This window comes from Eurytemora carolleeae, unplaced genomic scaffold (genome assembly GCF_000591075.1).
Source record: "Eurytemora carolleeae unplaced genomic scaffold, Eaff_2.0 scaffold80, whole genome shotgun sequence".
NCBI classification, from domain to species: Eukaryota; Metazoa; Arthropoda; class Copepoda; order Calanoida; family Temoridae; genus Eurytemora; species Eurytemora carolleeae.
Window position 1 is genome coordinate 422,794 of NW_019396141.1, and position 16,827 is coordinate 439,620.

At 31.8% G+C, this 16,827-nt stretch overlaps 1 protein-coding gene across 1 annotated transcript in view; it reads right to left on the reverse strand.

Annotated features, from left to right (window-relative positions):
• Positions 1 to 7,775: 7,775 nt before the first annotated feature.
• LOC111696154 (sex peptide receptor) overlaps positions 7,776 to 16,827 on the reverse strand; it is a 34,018-nt gene continuing 24,966 nt past the window's right edge. Inside the window, exons 10-13 of the mRNA XM_023465705.1 lie at positions 13,092 to 13,139; positions 12,318 to 12,380; positions 9,342 to 9,940; positions 7,776 to 8,992 (exon numbers count right to left, since the gene is read on the reverse strand). Of these exons, the coding sequence (XP_023321473.1) occupies positions 9,850 to 9,940; positions 12,318 to 12,380; positions 13,092 to 13,139 (202 nt within the window). The 3' untranslated portion in view covers positions 7,776 to 8,992; positions 9,342 to 9,849. The remainder of the gene's footprint in view (positions 8,993 to 9,341; positions 9,941 to 12,317; positions 12,381 to 13,091; positions 13,140 to 16,827) is intronic.

Sequence of the window (16,827 nt, forward strand, 5' to 3'; positions counted from 1 at the left end):
ATCTACAATATCTACAATATCTACAATATCTACAATATCTACATATATTCAATATCTACAATATCTACAATATCTACAATATCTGAAAAGATGAAAATATTTAAGATTTATTTTGCGGTTGTGTCTAGAAATGCACCTAGAGCCTATATAGTATTATAGTAGATTACAATTAGAGTGACAAAACTTTGCAAAAACTTTTGTGCAAAAAAGAACTCTTATTCAGAATTTTAAATTTGCCAGGAATTGTACAGGGAATAAGTAGTACAAGCATTTAGTTGGGTTTGAAGAAGGGTATCCAGCGCAATGGGGAAATAGTTTTTGTTGCGTAAAAAAAGCTTAAATTTCCAAATTTGAGCGGAATTCTGCTTTGATCTTTTTCGTGCAAAAAGGCTTAATTGCAACGGAATGAGTTGGACACTAATTCCGCGCAAATTCGGAATTGCGCATCGTTTGCACTTGCTTCTACAAATATCATTTTCGCTCAAAAATGTGCAATTTAACCTGGAATCAGATAAAATCAATGAAAACCGGTGACCAAAGAAAAAAAAACCAGCTGGAAAAATATTGACATTGCAAGTCTGAAAGAGTTCCTATGCAACTTGAATGTTGCCATAAATTGTTAACAAACCCTATCTCCTCTACCCATCTTACAACTTTCATCTACTCGATCCATTTCCTTGTTTCTTTTTAGTTTTTTTCTGTAGAGACATAGATAGTATATTTGATTTAGTTTTTATTATGATTAACAATATGTCTGCCTATTATATAGTTTGTAGTGTATTCAGACAATATACGATAAATCAAGAACAGATTGTCTGTCCAAAAATACTTCTTGTTAAAGAATAGTATTTTATCATTATTTTTCTTTAAACGTTTTAGTAGGAATCCCAATTTTACGATTCATATTATTTAAATGCTTTAGAAAGTTGCATAAACATTTTTAAGACTGGGTTAACTTTGAAACGTCGTAACGCCTTGGTCCATGAGTTTACCTCAATAGTTTACTTTTACTTTTTTGTAGCTCTAGACATTTACATTGTAGAATAGTGAAGTAATCGTTGTTAGGTTTAGTTTTTAAGAGTAATTGACAAAATCTCAGCGATTTTTGGCGAGAACTTGAAACATTTGGATCACTGTGAACTAGCACGACATTCTGTTTGTGATTATGATAAATTCTGAAGTGCATTTAATGTTGTTACAAAGCAAATAACTTTACAATTCAGTTATAACATCAATTATTAAGTGAAATGGGTTTGTTTACAACTCCTATTCCTATTCCAAAGTTTTCTGGTTATTACTGTAAATATAAAAATTAATGATAATTCAAGAAAAAAAAATGTTTACTATAAAATAACAATTAGTAATTTTCTCAATTTCACCGGATCTGTCGATATATCTGACTGCACCATTGGTTGATTAGATCAAACTATAAGGATTAATTCCGATGAAAAGTTTTAAATTATCTTTAAACTGGGTTACAATAGCAGTAGTTCAGGTGAACTGGCATTTTCGGTTTTTGTAAAATGAAATATGTTTTTTGAGACACCTGGGGGAGAACGTAAACAACATAAATAATGCAGCTCTAGGTTTAATAGAAAACCTCAGCTTTGTCCACCATTCAATCTTGATGGAACCATAGACAGGGAAAACAGGGGAAAACTTGTGACCTATAGAACCATAGAAAGGGAAAACAGGGGAAAGCTTGTGATATTTTAACCATAGAGAAGGAGAAAGGTTAAAACTTGTGATTTTCGATCCAAAGAGGGAGAAAACGGGAGAAAATGTGTGACCTATAGAACCATAGAGAGGGAAAATAAGAGAAAGCTTGTGACATTTGAACCATAGAGAAGGAAAAAGGTTGAAACTTGTGATTTTTGATCCAAAGAAGGGGAAAACGGGAGAAAATTTGTGACCTATAGAACCATAGAGAGGGAAAACAGGGGGAAAGTTGTGACCTATAGAACCATAGACAGGGAAAACAGGGGGAAACTTGTGACCTATAGAACCATAGAGAGGAAAAATAAGAGAAAACTTGTGACATTTGAACCATAGAGAAGGAAAACAGGAGAAAACTTGTGCCTTTACAACCATGGGAAGGAAAACACGAGAAAACTTGCGACTTTAGAACCACAGAGAAGGAAAACAGGAGCAAATTTGTGACTTTACAACCATAGAGAAGGAAAACAGGAGAAAACTTGTGACTTTAGATCCACAGAGAAGGAAAACAGGAGAAAACATTTTGTTTTAAATTAAAACTAGGGTTTACAGCGAGAGGGGAAAATCGTTTCGCTAAAATTTTCGCGAAAAAATATGTTCGTCTGAAATTTCGCATTTTTTTGCAATTTTTTTGCTCGTGAAAAATGCGGAAATGTTCGCTTTTTCGCAAATTTCGCTTTGATCTGTTTCGCGAAAATGTGAAATTTTCGCAAAATAAGAAAGGCGAATATTTCGCAAAAAATAGGCTAATTCGGTTGGGGGGGGTAATGAATTAGACCCCTAAGATCACATCCCTAAAAAAGTGTTAAGGATATGGGAGGTTTTTTTCTCTAAACATGCGTTACTTATATTTAGAGTCAGTTAGTAATACTAGATATATCAAATTCTCTTCATCGAACATGGAAAGTAAAGCAAGAGAAATTATTAATTATGATATAATAAAAGTTCTCATGCTGAGCTCTGAGAGTAGAGATTTCGTAAGTTTTTTTGCGCAATTAATTGTTATAGTTTTGGTAACATTTAATTTTTCCCGAAAATTGCGAAAATTTTGACTCGTTTTCGCATTTTTTCGCTTAATTAATTTTCGCGAAATTTTGCGTAGTACGAGCAAACATTTTCGCATTTTTGCTCGAAAGTTTTCGTTAGCTTGAAACCCTTATTAGAACCCTAGAGAGTGAAAAAAACCAATAGAACACTTGTAACTTTAGAATTCCATAGAGAAGTTAAAAGGTTGAAACTTGTGACATTAAAGTCATAACTTTCATTTGTTAAGTATTCGTCACTTTAATCATTTATTTCTATATAGTCGTCCATTAATTCATAGTCGTCAGATAATTTATAAATTTCTTCATAATCGTCATTGTAACTTAATTCATTAATTTCTTCATAATCGTCCCTGTATTTATATTCTTCAGGTTATTAAATAATTTCTTCATAATCATCATTCAATTCAAAATCGTCACATTAATCATTTATTTATACATAATCGTCCTTTGACTCATATTCGTCAGATTATTAATTGATTTCTGCATATTCGTCATATGTTTGTTATATGCTAATTTATTATGTAAATTAATGTATTAATACTGAGATAATTTTTTTCATATTCTTTTTATGATCAATTTCTTGATAACAATCTTTGCAATCATCTTTTTATTCTAAGTCTGCTTTCTGTTTATTAAAGAACTTAAGCGGTAATTGATAATAGCGTGGTAAGGTAGAGTTGCAAAGGTACACAGATATGTTTAGTCTCATTAAAGATAAATCAGATATCCATACTTAAAGGGACTGTAAAGGAAAAATGAAAAGGGTCATAGGATGAAACCTGAAAATTTCAGGTTTCATCCTGGGTCATAGGATGAAACCTGAAAATTTCAGGTTTCATCCTTTACCCCCTTTTATTTTTCCTGTACAATCCCTTTAATTGTGACATTCTACGACGCAAGATATTGGATATTATGAAGAATTAGATGAACCAGGAAAAGGTAGTTTAACTTCTTATAGACTATAAATGAACGTCTAATTAACTTAATTATGTAAATAATACGATTCAAACTATTTTATCCCGTTTCTGATGTAATTATTAATTTTTATTTTAGAATATATGAGTTGATGTGTTAAGCTCACATAGATTTTATTAACCCTATCTCTGCTGGGGTACTTGAAAACCAGGATATGCTGGGGGGGGGGGGAAATTTGACCCCCCCTCTAAATCCCATGTTTTATGTCCAAATATGACAAATGATACATCATTGGAAAGCTCTTGTGCTCTACTTTTAAATCTGCAAAAAAATTTACAAATTTGCAAAAATTGAATTTTTTATCGCAAAATCCAGTTATATAGTAAAAATGTTTGGAAAAAAAATTTGTCCAAAAAATGAAAAATTCTACATTTTTGAAAAGCCCTTGACCATGCCATTTCAAATATGCAAAAGTTTTTGCAAAATTTTAAATAACCTGATTTTTAATCGAGAAAAACTAAAAATGTGCAAATTTCCTTTGACAGGTTGTTTGCAAAAAATTTGCCATTTTTTTCGCAAAACTTGTGCAATTCGTTTCCTTATGTCGAAGGCTTTCCAAAAAGCTAAATTTTATCAAAATCTGACAAGTGGAAGTGGGTCAAAACAAAGATTTAGTTTGCTACAGGAAAAAGCAGTCATTCAGGCAGTATGCCTGAGGACTCAGGCAGTTAGTATTAAAGCCCGGTTTTAGGCCTAAAGGGAAGGCTTTGGGTATGTAGGAAAAGTCAGAAAATTTCAACAGCCTCAGACCAATACTTTTTGAGTTATGTAAAAAAAACTACAGGGGGGGGGTCAAATTGCCCCCCCCAGTAGGAATAGGGTTAAATTGGATTGTTCATTTGGCGTACTGTCCAGTTTTACCTTATATAGTCTGTATTTGTACTGTACAGCTTGCTCTGCCTGGTTTAAAGTCGATGCGGTACTTGAAATGACCCGAAGGTTCCAATGAGCTTTTTACACAAATGAGAAAATACTATCTTTCTTTGTCAACTTTATCATTCTTGAAGATTACGTAGATAACAGAATTTTAGTTGAACCAATTTTCTAGATTAAAAGTTCAACTTTCACCTAGTTTAACTACTTCTCACTATTCATTAATTCCGACCTAAGGTTTGGAAAATGGTAATCATTAAAGAGAATAAAGTAACTATTGTAATTTAGCCTATGCTGAAAACTTTAGAATAAGATTTCTTTAATCCCTATCACTTAATCTGATCGATTTTCTTTTTAAACCGTTCTTTCTTGGATATAGTAGAGAAAAATCAAGAACCGGTTTTTAAAAATTGAAAGTCCCTCCCGTTTCTGTATGTTAATCTTAAATGGCGCGCAAAATTTTAGATTTATCGGCTTCATATATGTGACCTTGATTGAGGATAAAAGGACAAGATTAGGTTAGTCTCGTTATTAAGAAAAAGTGAGGATCAAGCATTAATCTCGATATCCACCATTCTGAAGTTTTCAGCTCTAGTAAGATAAATAAAATAAGTATTACTGCATGCCAATCCTGAAGTAGATTACAAGACAATATAAACACAGAATCAAGATTAAATATATATATATATATATATATATATAATTTATATATATATACTTTGCTAGTTTGAGTGATTGGTTGTTTGGCCCAAATTTATTGTCGGACCTCAGGAAAATTTTAAGAATGGTCAGAATTAGAAAAATCAAAATTAGAAAATCCACGAAAAAGAATTAAGTTTGGACTGGAAGGATGGATGGGTCTTCTAAATTGACAGTCGTCTTAGTTAATTTCAACAATGTGAACCATATGGGTCAGCATGTCAGGCAGGGCCATTTAGTCAGGTTTCATAATTTTGGTAGGAGTCGTAGACAGTTTTCACGGAAATTTATATGATAATTAAGTTACAGGATTTCAGAGATGACGGTAAGGAATTTAATAAGCCTTTTTCTTGTATCGATGTTTCTTGTATCGATGTTTAAGAAAAATTAAAATATTAAAAAAGTTTAAAGCTAAAATTATATTAGGAAAACTTAGTATAATACAAACGGTAGTCCCATAAATAATTGACATTAAAGCTATCCCCAAAATATAAAATATTGTGGTGTTACAGTAATTCCCAAACAAATTATAGTATATTACAGTGGTTCCCAAAGGCAGTTTATTACAGTGGTTTCCAAAAAAATCTATATTACAAAATCCAAAAAGAAGTGAAACAAAACAATAAATATATTTATCCACATTTTTTACATTTTAACATATATTTTAAACATTCATTACATAAATTTAAATTCCATTTTATTTCTCTAAACCTACAGATTTTTCAATTAAATAAATATATTTTATATATTCCTATACTATTCATATACATGTTTCAAAGTAAGTTTTGCAAATAAATTATAATATTAATATTATGATTTTTACCGTTAATTATACTACCCCCCCCCCTACCGCCCTTCCCCCTCCTTCTAAAACTTTTAAGAAATCTGCAGACCCCCCCCCCCTACCATTATTATAACTTCAATTTTCTGCTAAAAGAGACTTTTAACATGATTTTAAATGACACATATATAGTCTATAAATTGTGGGCAACCAAAATGACTTTGAATGTCCCTTGAACTTTGAATTTGAAGTGAAGTCTTCCTTCTATTTAAAAATTAAATGCAGGAGTTTGATCTAAGTTTTAAAAAAATATTTGAGAAATGATGATTTGACTTTTTTTTTGTCCGGTAAACCCCACTTTAAACTAAAGAGACAAGTTGACAATTTTACAACAATCATGACAAAAACAAGTATTAAATATACATTATACATGACTAGGCTTTTTTTGGTTTATGGATGGGGGATTTTTGGAGATTTTAATTTTTACACGAAAAAGGAAGTTTTAACTTTTTCTGAGAAAAATCATGCAATTTTCACCATTAGCCACTGTTTTTCCAAAAAATCTATCTTTTTTAATCGTAAGGGAGCTACGGCAGTAGTCTTTAAAAATTTAAAACATTTTTGAACTTCCATTTTAAGAAATCTGGTAAAGCTTATTTGTAAATACATGATAAAAATCCTTTTACGAGTATGGTATATGAGATAAAAAATCATTGTTTTACCAAACTTCGTTATTGTAAAAGTTTTAGGAAATCTGTTAGCCCGTAAAAACATACTTTTACAATTTTTTAAATATGTTTTAGCAATAACAGATGAGATCATGAAATTACAGGTTTTCAGAACTTAATAATTATACTTTATTTCTTACTTGATGTAATTTTCAAACATAGTTTTCCTGGAACATTTGTAATTTAAAATTTGAAATTTCTTTTGAATTTTAAGCGTTTTCTGAATAGACACCTATTATAATAAATCTTTATTTAAGACAACAAATGTTTTTATTTCCTAGATACATCACATTCATTTCAATATTTTTTTAACGTTTTTCATTTTTTTTCTTAAAGGGACTGTAAGCGGGGTTTCAAAAGCCCCTGCATGCAAAAGGGAGTACAAAAATACCCCCTAATTCTTTGACTGATATCATCCTGTGTTCAACACAAAGATAATAGAATATATATTAGAGGGGAATTTACTAGAAAAAAGTAAAAAACGGCCATTTTGTTGTACTGTTTCCATACTGCAGGTGTACTTCACATATTTGCGCTACATTACCTTTTGGGCCCTGGAACATTATTTTATAGAAAATCTAAAATTAATATTAAAAGAAAACCAAATTATGAAATAGGCTGGTTTCAAAATTAACCAATAATCATTTCAAATAGACTCTATGCCTTTCACTTTACAAACGATGATAGGGTGTTATAACTATAAATCAAATGATGTTTTTTAAGTCACCTAATTCATTTTAGAAAGTTTATTTAACAGCTTTAAAAAATCGAAATTGAAATGGATAGTCTAGGGAACATACTGTATTAATTTGTACTCTACTGCATATAATTTGTGAACATTTACATGATTTGTACACTTTGAACTCCCTTTCAGGCTGAAAGGGACTGACAAAATTCATACCGAAGGATTGATTAAATTCCATTCTAATATATATTCTATTCTCTTTGGTTCTACACTAAAATATTAAATTTATTCTGCGAATTCTGTGGAAAGTAAATATTAGTAGTTTTAAAGGGTAGTGTTGTGAATCGGACATGTCACTTTGCTAAGAGAGGATCACTTTAAATTACGCCTACAGTCTCTTTAAACGAATTACGGAGTTCTCGTTATAAGATGAACAACATACACTTAATATTTTTGTTGAAACATTAAATTTTTTTGTCTCCATTAAGCTAGATCTAACAATTCAATAACATTCAATGAGAGAATGCGCTATGAAAATAAATTAATTTTTGACGTAAAATCTACTCTATTTGATCTGGATATTACTGTAAAACCAGCGCATAATATTTCAAGCAAAACATCTTACAATTCATGTTTATTAGTTTAACTAAAACTTCAGAAAATGTATTTTGCTCGCGTAAAAAATAATATTCTATTTTAATTTTTAAGTCTAAGATCTGTATGGGCAAACTCCATTGATTCACATTGAATAGGTCACAACACGCTCACATCATTTTTTAATACTATATGTTTACATTACAGGGGCGTATTCAGGATTTTGTCCAGGGGTGGAGGCTTACATTTTTTTATCTTTCCAGTGGGGCTAAGCACCCGTTGGGGTCTGAAAACCCCCTGAAATTAATAGATTTCACTGGTTCAGGGGGGGGGGGCGTAGCCCCCATAGCCCCCCCCTGAATACGCCCTGTTTACAATAATAAACGGTTAGAAAATTTTTCATATCTTAAATTTCTTGATATGACAGGTTTCCAATTTTGTGTCCAATAAACGATTCACTTTTAAATCATGCAATGTGTAATATTTCTTCTATTTCATAAAGGGTGGTATAAAATATAATTGGTAGAAAAAGACTGACAATTTTAGCCAAACATATTTTGAATAAAAAATGTCTGTCCATTGTCGGGTATTTTTATTTTGACACGCCTGTATAGTGTATACACAATGATTGGTTTGGAAAAGAAAGATGGCCGATTGGTTTGGAAAAGAAAGATGGCCGATTTTCTCGTAATGAAAGGATTAATCCCTGGTCAAACCGGTTTATCAACTTTCATTGAACAAATTAATTATGTTTTAATTATTTGTTTTTTTGTTTTGTAAGAATTGATCCCTATACCCTCACTGTTACAAATTAATGTATTTGTATCACCGAATATACCCACGTACAATTGTACATGAGAAACTGTTCTTTAATGTTGATAATAGTCACGTAAATCTAGGAGCATATATATCAGGGAGTAAGGAATAGAAGGGAGAGACAACTGACGCGGTTCGCCCTACCATATGATTATACATGCTTTGCAGACGGTACTCCATTTTATATCGAGCTGTTTGGTTTCTTTAGTAGGGCCCCACAGGAAAAATATGTATTGGCTCAATTTTCTGACCAGTTTCGCCAATACATATTTTTCCTGTGGGGCCCTACTAAAGAAACCAAACAGCTCGATATAAAATGGAGTACCGTCTGCAAAGCATGTATAATCATATGGTAGGGCGAACCGCGTCAGTTGTCTCTCCCTTCTATTCCTTACTCCCTGATATATATGTATTATTTATGTATGTACTGTTTATCCTGCACAGTGTACAGTTTAAAGTTTGTGATTTGCAGCAGCGTTCAAATACACGTACATATACATGTACATGTACAATATACATGGAGTATGGAATGAGTATTAGCCTTGTTCATTCGTTCATTTATTTGGCAGCATTGTACTTGTCTCCGTTTGGTATCTTTGGTTTGTACAATGTAAATGTGTGCCATAAATTTGATTGATAGCCCTGTACATCTTTACATTTTGAAGATAATTGATATTCTTTTAACTCTTTTAAATTTGTACATTAAAAAATGGTTGATATCTCTGTACAATACATGTGTAAATTTAGAAGATGGTTGATATAGCGTATGTACAAGTGAAGTTGGTTGATATTCTTGTACAGGTGAACATTTAAAAGTTGGTTGACAGCTCTGTACATGTATAAGCTCCTTTATAGACTATGTACATAGTACATGTTAAACTTGTTGATTCCCTATGTACACATGAAGTTGGTCGATAGCCCTGTACATGATTACATTTAGAAGTTTGTTGTAAGCAGACCATTTGCCTCTGTTGTACCAGCTACGGTTGCTTTTGTAATCTTTGTACTGGGCCCTGCTCCATTATTCCTAAATAAATTAATTTGATTTTTAATCTAAAATAATATGTATAAGAGAAAATTAGTCCATGGACACTTCCAGGGATTCTAACTTTACAATTTTAAATAAAAATCTAAATTTCAACAATATTTTCTAATTTAAAAGACATAAAATTTCAAGAAAGTAGTCTATTTTTTAGGTTTTGTAATTCGTATCATATGGCATTAAAAATGATAACTTTCCCTGCAGATATCTGTAAATTGATGATGTACTCCGATTGTACACAACAGACCCCATTTAGTAGATATAAAATATCCCAACTTTAACAGATCTATGCTCTTTTATCTTTTTTTGAACCATGATCCCAGCAATTCTTATAATGTACCAACATATATAAAGTTGTGATATCTGTTTGGGTGTCTGTCTGTTTGTATGAACGATTATAACTCACGATTTGCCTCAAATTTTAATTGGGGAACTCGGGAGAACCACAGGAATGTGCTTAGCGTTGCTTAACAGTTTTTAGTCGAGTGGGTTGACTTTTTTTAGCTGTTTAGATTCTCGATAAAATCGACTATGTGCGGTTAAACGGCGGGAGTAACTATGAGTAACCTGCAGTGTCTGGTTCCCTAGCTATAGTTATATTATATTATTCTTACATCTTTTCTTCTTTCCCAAAATTTTCTTTCCTTATTTTTTTTTATTTTTTCTCATTTTTCAAACCAATTTCCTTTTATTATTAATTAAAATTAAATTTTTTGGGTAATACCATATAATCCTGAAAAATTCCTAAAAATAGTTAAACAACAGAAAGTATTAGGGAAAGCTACCGTACCATGTCGGTTGAAAAGGAAATTAAAAAGAAAGATTTCTAGATTGCAACCTTGCAACATTTACCCATTAACGTTTGAGAGTATCAAAGATATACAATGATGGTGCATTGACAGTTACTTCCGATTATTCTTCAATCAGCACTCTAGATCCTTTCATAGAAATATTTAGATAGTTTTTACATTAGATGGAAAATTAGGAAAAGTCATATGGTTTATGTATGTGAATATTAAAGGGTATGTGAATATTAAAGGGTATGTGAATATTAAAGGGTATGTGAAGATTAAAGGGTATGTGAAGATTAAAGGGTATGTGAATATTAAAGGGTATGTGAGTATTAAAGGGTATGTGAATATTAAAGGGTATGTGAATATTAAAGAGTAAGAACGCCCTTTTGAACCGTTGAATTTTCTCCAAAAGTATCTGAAGACGTTATTTGAGCGAGAGAAACGACAAACACTTTGAGATTATTAATCCGCGAAAGTTTAAAAGGGTACTGTTGTGAATTGTACCTACCAAACATATATTCTTATTTAAAGTTCCTTGAATTTACAAACATTCGTGCATTAATAATTTTAAAGTCTTCGTTGTTTCTCTTTCTTGAAAATTGTTTATTTCTGACATGTTTAAAGGATATTTTCCCTATCCTGAAAGGCCCCAAAATCTTTTTTATTTGCCCCTAAATGAGGAGCAGTAAGGTTGAAGATAAGAGAAGTTGTTTATATATATTTAGTTGCCAGCTAATACCAGGTTATATTAACATAAAACACACAACCTTGGCGCCAACACAGCACACGATATATGTCAAGAACACGGAGCACCGATAAACACGAGCTTACATCGAAAATTAATGAAATGCAGAATAGAGATTTTTATCTAATTTTGACTTTTTTGGAGAAAAAAATTCTTTAGTTTTCAATCGTTAAATCTCTGAAGGAACGGTTTACAATAAGCTCGTTAAATTAGGTTTCGTGTATGGTGAGCTTGTTAAAATCATCATAAGATACAGTGATAACCAGAACCCTGTAGAACAGGAAAACGACATTTAAGCAATACTGAAGTGCATTTGATGTGGTTTCAAAGCAAACAGATTTACTAGACACTTAATAAATCACTTATTAAGTAAAATGGGTTTACACTACACATTTGCTGTGTCTCAAGTTCATTGCATTATTCAAAGCCATCTTGTGAGTTTAAAAGTCGACTTCCTATTCCAGAGTTTTCAGGTTTTATTATTACCGTATATTATTTTGAAAGAATGTTAACCATGAAGCTCATCACATTTCACTCTCTTCTGCGTGAATTTATTTATTTGAATCCAGATTCTTTTGTCAAGCTTTTCATGAAAATACTATCCCCCCTCCCTCCCCTAATTAGTAGAGTACATGAAAAATATCTCTATAAGTCTAAGCTGTATACAATGAACGGTCCCCAAGGGATCACTATAAAGTAAGCCTACATATCATATATTATATACACAAGGGGGAAAATATTGTACTAACAGGGCCACAGTTTGAAATATCAAAGGTTTACACCCTAAGGTTTCAAAGATATAAAAATACAGAATTTTTCTTACCATTTGCTCCTCTCAGGGTTCTCCTCAATATTTTCATCAGGGCTAGGAGCAGGTTTAACCAGTCTAAAAATAAACAAGTGGTTTACACCGAGTAGTTTTCTTCAAAGCTTCGAGTAGTTTTTATCAAATTATTAAGAAATTTCCACCTAATTATCGAGTAGTTTACACCTTATTATTGGTTAGTTTACATCTTATTATCGAGTATTTTTCCATCTTATTATCGAGTAGTTTTCCATCTCATTATTGAATTGTTTTCCGTCTAATTATCGAGTAGTTTTCCATCTCGTTATTGAATAGTTTTCCATCTAATTATCGATTAATTTTCCATCTTATTAATAATTATAGAGCAGTTTTCATCATATGTATCGAGAAGTTTTAACAACATAATCTGATCAAGAAAGAACATAAAATACAAACAAAGAAAAACTTTAAATCGATTGAGTTTTATTTTTGTAAAATAAGTACAATCGAGCACTAATGGGTACATATGAGTACAATTTAGTACAAGAGAGAACAAATGAATAAAAATAAGTACAAATGAATTCAACAAGTTCAGATGAGTACAAATTGTGTCAAATGTGCACAAGCTTTAAAAGAACGAGTTAAAAAAATATAATTTAAATGGTGTTATCAGCTTAAAATATCAGCATTTGGAAGTTTAAAAAACTCAGAAGAGACATTCAAATTTAAATATAATATATGTTCTCGAGAAATAAGACTTAACCAGAAAAACCTTGACATTTAAATTTTGAAATGTTTTTTTTTAGAACCAACCTGATGCACGGGGTGAGGATCAGAGAACTGAATGTTGTCCGAAATTGTCTAAATGAAAAATATAATTCAGTTATCTCAGACAAAACAAGAAAACAATGAACATTATTAAAAAAGTGATGATTTTTAACATTTCTTTGACTCAAATTAGAAATCATCCAAAGAATGCTCTTTAAGAAATAATTACAATAGTCTTAAAGTTTTTAAACTATTGCAAGGTAACCCCCTATTCAATTAGGTCAATGTCCGATTTACAACGGTACCCTTCAACATATGCTCGTTGAGTACAGAGATATATGTGTGTAAACTTATCGAGGTCCACTTGTTTTTAGCTGAAAATTCAAGTGTGTACTGTTTTGAGTTACGTCCGGTCTGAATTCAACACAGCTGACAGTCAGTCCAAAATAAATAATGAATTAAAAATTATTTTTGAATTTTTTCTAAACACTTTAGATAGATCCTTGTACTAAAATGTTGTACTACATGAAACAAGAATCGAGATTGCAGTACTACTTTTATATCCAAAATCAATGCACTTTTCTTGTTTATCAATGCCTTTTTATTTATTTACACACTTTTTATGTTTGCCGTGGGGGAGGGGGGGGGGGTTGTAATACTTTTTATTACCCTCTAAGAATACAAAATAGTTTTTATTGAGTAACAACTATGTTTTCAGTCGAACTCTTAACATTTTATTCTTGTAATCACAACTTTTTATAACCTTGTTAAATGTAAAATATCTTTAAAATGGAAATCATCTTGATAATAACATTTTACAAAATTTGTGAAAAATGTAAATATACGGGGGGGTGGTGTGCAGTGACGAAATGAAGAAAAAACCTTAAACGGTCAGCAGCCGTTACTTCAAATGACGCTCTATTTGTAAAGCGGAATCACCGATTCATAACAGTACCCAGGTAACAAAAGTTCATAAGTTGCATGATCCAAACCAGTGCAAGGATTGCCTGGTGTATTGTTTACTCGTACCAACCCGTCTAGTGTACCAACTTTGTGGTTCATCTAGAGTGCTTTATGCAACAAAATTAGAACCTTTTAAACCTGCACAATGCGGAAGCAAACAGTCGTTTTTCTCTTAAAAAATTATCAAATTCTGACAATTTCGATCATTTTCTCCGTAGCACAATACCGCAAATCACTTTCATGGATAAACCACAATTTAAAAAAAAAATCATTTCAGGCAGCCAAACAAGGACATATTATCAATTCATGTAAAAATAAATGATAAGTAAGAAGTAAAATGGAATTATTTATTCATTTTTATAGAGTATCATTTAGGTGTACGGAATATATTTACTCTAATCAATAAATATAGTTTCTTTAATATTTAATCTGTACATCAATATACAGGGTTAACCACAACGGGGGAGACTTAAGGGACGACTCTGCATTTAAAAAAAAATATTTTTGTTCATATATTCTGGGTTAAAATATTGTTTTTCTAATTTATAGGATTAAGGTTTTTAGAGTACCGTTGTAAATCAGGCATTGCATGGAGGGTCACTATAAGTCACGCTTACAGTCCCTTTAATAATATAAGAAAATAAGTATAATTTTGAAAAGTAGATTAAAACTTTATTTATACTTTTCATATGATTATCTTTCCAAGATCTATCTTCATCGTCTTCTTCAATCTCTTCCATTTTCTATTTATTTGTTAGAAACCAGTTCTTGTTGTAATTAGGTTAAATTGAACCATGGAAAACCTATACAACAGACACACTTGAGATAGGGTTTCCTATTCATTACGGATCAATTTAGATCCGTAAAGGTGTCACAGAACCTTTGCTGAAGATGTTAAGAATTTTATTGCTATTTGACCAACATAACCAATCCAAGATTCCCCCCAACAGAGGGACGTCAAGTCACTTTACGTCTCTTGAAACAATCAAGTAAAATAACCACCCCCTCTGGCCTCAGCGATGTTTTCGTGAAAAACCGTGCATTTTCATCTCAGAAGACGATGAAGTTTTTTACAGCTACTTTATCAGGATATAAAAAATGTTTCTTAACCTTATTATACTCTTTTGGAAATGAAGGGCAGAACAGAACCCTTCTAAACCGATTTACAATAAGATCAAACCATTCAATTTTTATACAGAGCTAAGGGTGACATGCTGAAAAAAAGTCCGCTGGTTGATTATTCCATTTGAATTAATTTGGAATAATCTTCCGCTTCCCACAATTTGTACAGCATGTTACACCCAGCTCTGTGTTGCATCTATAGGAGGTGGGTTTATTTTTAATTCGATTAACAAAGGCTCCTCTCTAATTTCTGAAAGTTTATAATCTCTATATTATAGCTATAGCTGGCCAAACGTCTGGACCAAATTAGCTGACATTTTTTGAGGGAACTTATGGGTATCCCGGGGGGTTGAAATGGGTTAAACATGTTATGAAATGTTCAAAAATAAATAGTGATATCCACAACGAAAACTATTACATTGATGGATTTATATTTCATACTGGTTATACTTATAAATGCGAAATCTACCATAAAATAATAAGAAATAATTTACAGAAATACGTGGTGCATGGATTTGATGACTCAAATTAACCCGCCAAAGGAACCAGTTAATAGAGTGATAGCTAAAAGAAAACTGAAGACTGTTCTAGAGATATTTGATTAGAAACTGGGTTCTCAGTTTGATAAACTATAAGAGGAAGTGGAGGCAGGGAGTGCAGATCCATCATGACCCCGGAACATGACCTCCGGAGCCTCCTGATTTGCAGAATGACCTCCAAGTCCCGTAAAAACATCTGTGTATGAAGTTATGAAGAGGCTCGAAGAAATAACGAGAGGCACTGAGATGGTATCGCAGGGACCTGGAGGGCATTCCGCGAATCTGGAGGCTCGGAGGTCTTTTCGCTGGGCTAATGCTGGCTCTACTCACCCTTCCTCGCAAGTGATCAATCAAAACTAGATCAAAACTTTAGTTACATGGTTTCCCTTCCTATTCACAGAAGGGATTGGAACTTATATTTCCAACTGGAACTTTTAAAAACATTTTCTAAACTTTATCGCAGACCAAAGCATCCCAGATATGTTTATGCTTTCTTTGCAGTTCTAAACATTAATATAATTTTAAATAATCCTTTATCTATAGGGCGGCATTTATTTTATCTACAGCGCGGCATTTATTTTATTTTTAGCACGGCAATTATTTTATTTAGGGCGCGGCATTTATTTTATTATAGCGCGGCGTTTTTATTATTTATAGCGCGGCAATTATTTTATTTAATAGCGCGAACTTTATCTTTTTTAAAGCACGGCATTTATTTTATTTATAGCGCGACATTTATTTTATTTATAGCCGGCATTTATTTTATTTATAGCGCGGCATTTATTTTATTTATAGCGCGGCAATTATTTTATTTAATAGCGCGAACTTTATCTTTTTTAAAGCACGGCATTTATTTTATTTATAGCGCGACATTTATTTTATTTATAGCACGGCATTTATTTTATTTATAGCGCGGCATTTATTTTATTTATAGCGCGGCAATTATTTTATTTAATAGCGCGAACTTTATCTTTTTTATAGCACGGCATTTATTTTATTTATAGCGCGACATTTATTTTATTTATAGCACGGCATTTATTTTATTTATAGCGCGGCATTTCCGATTCACAAAATACCCTTAAAGCCTTTATCTAAGTAACAATGAGGAAGCTATTGTTATCGTCTTTTTATTTTATAAAGGGTTAATTTCTTACAAC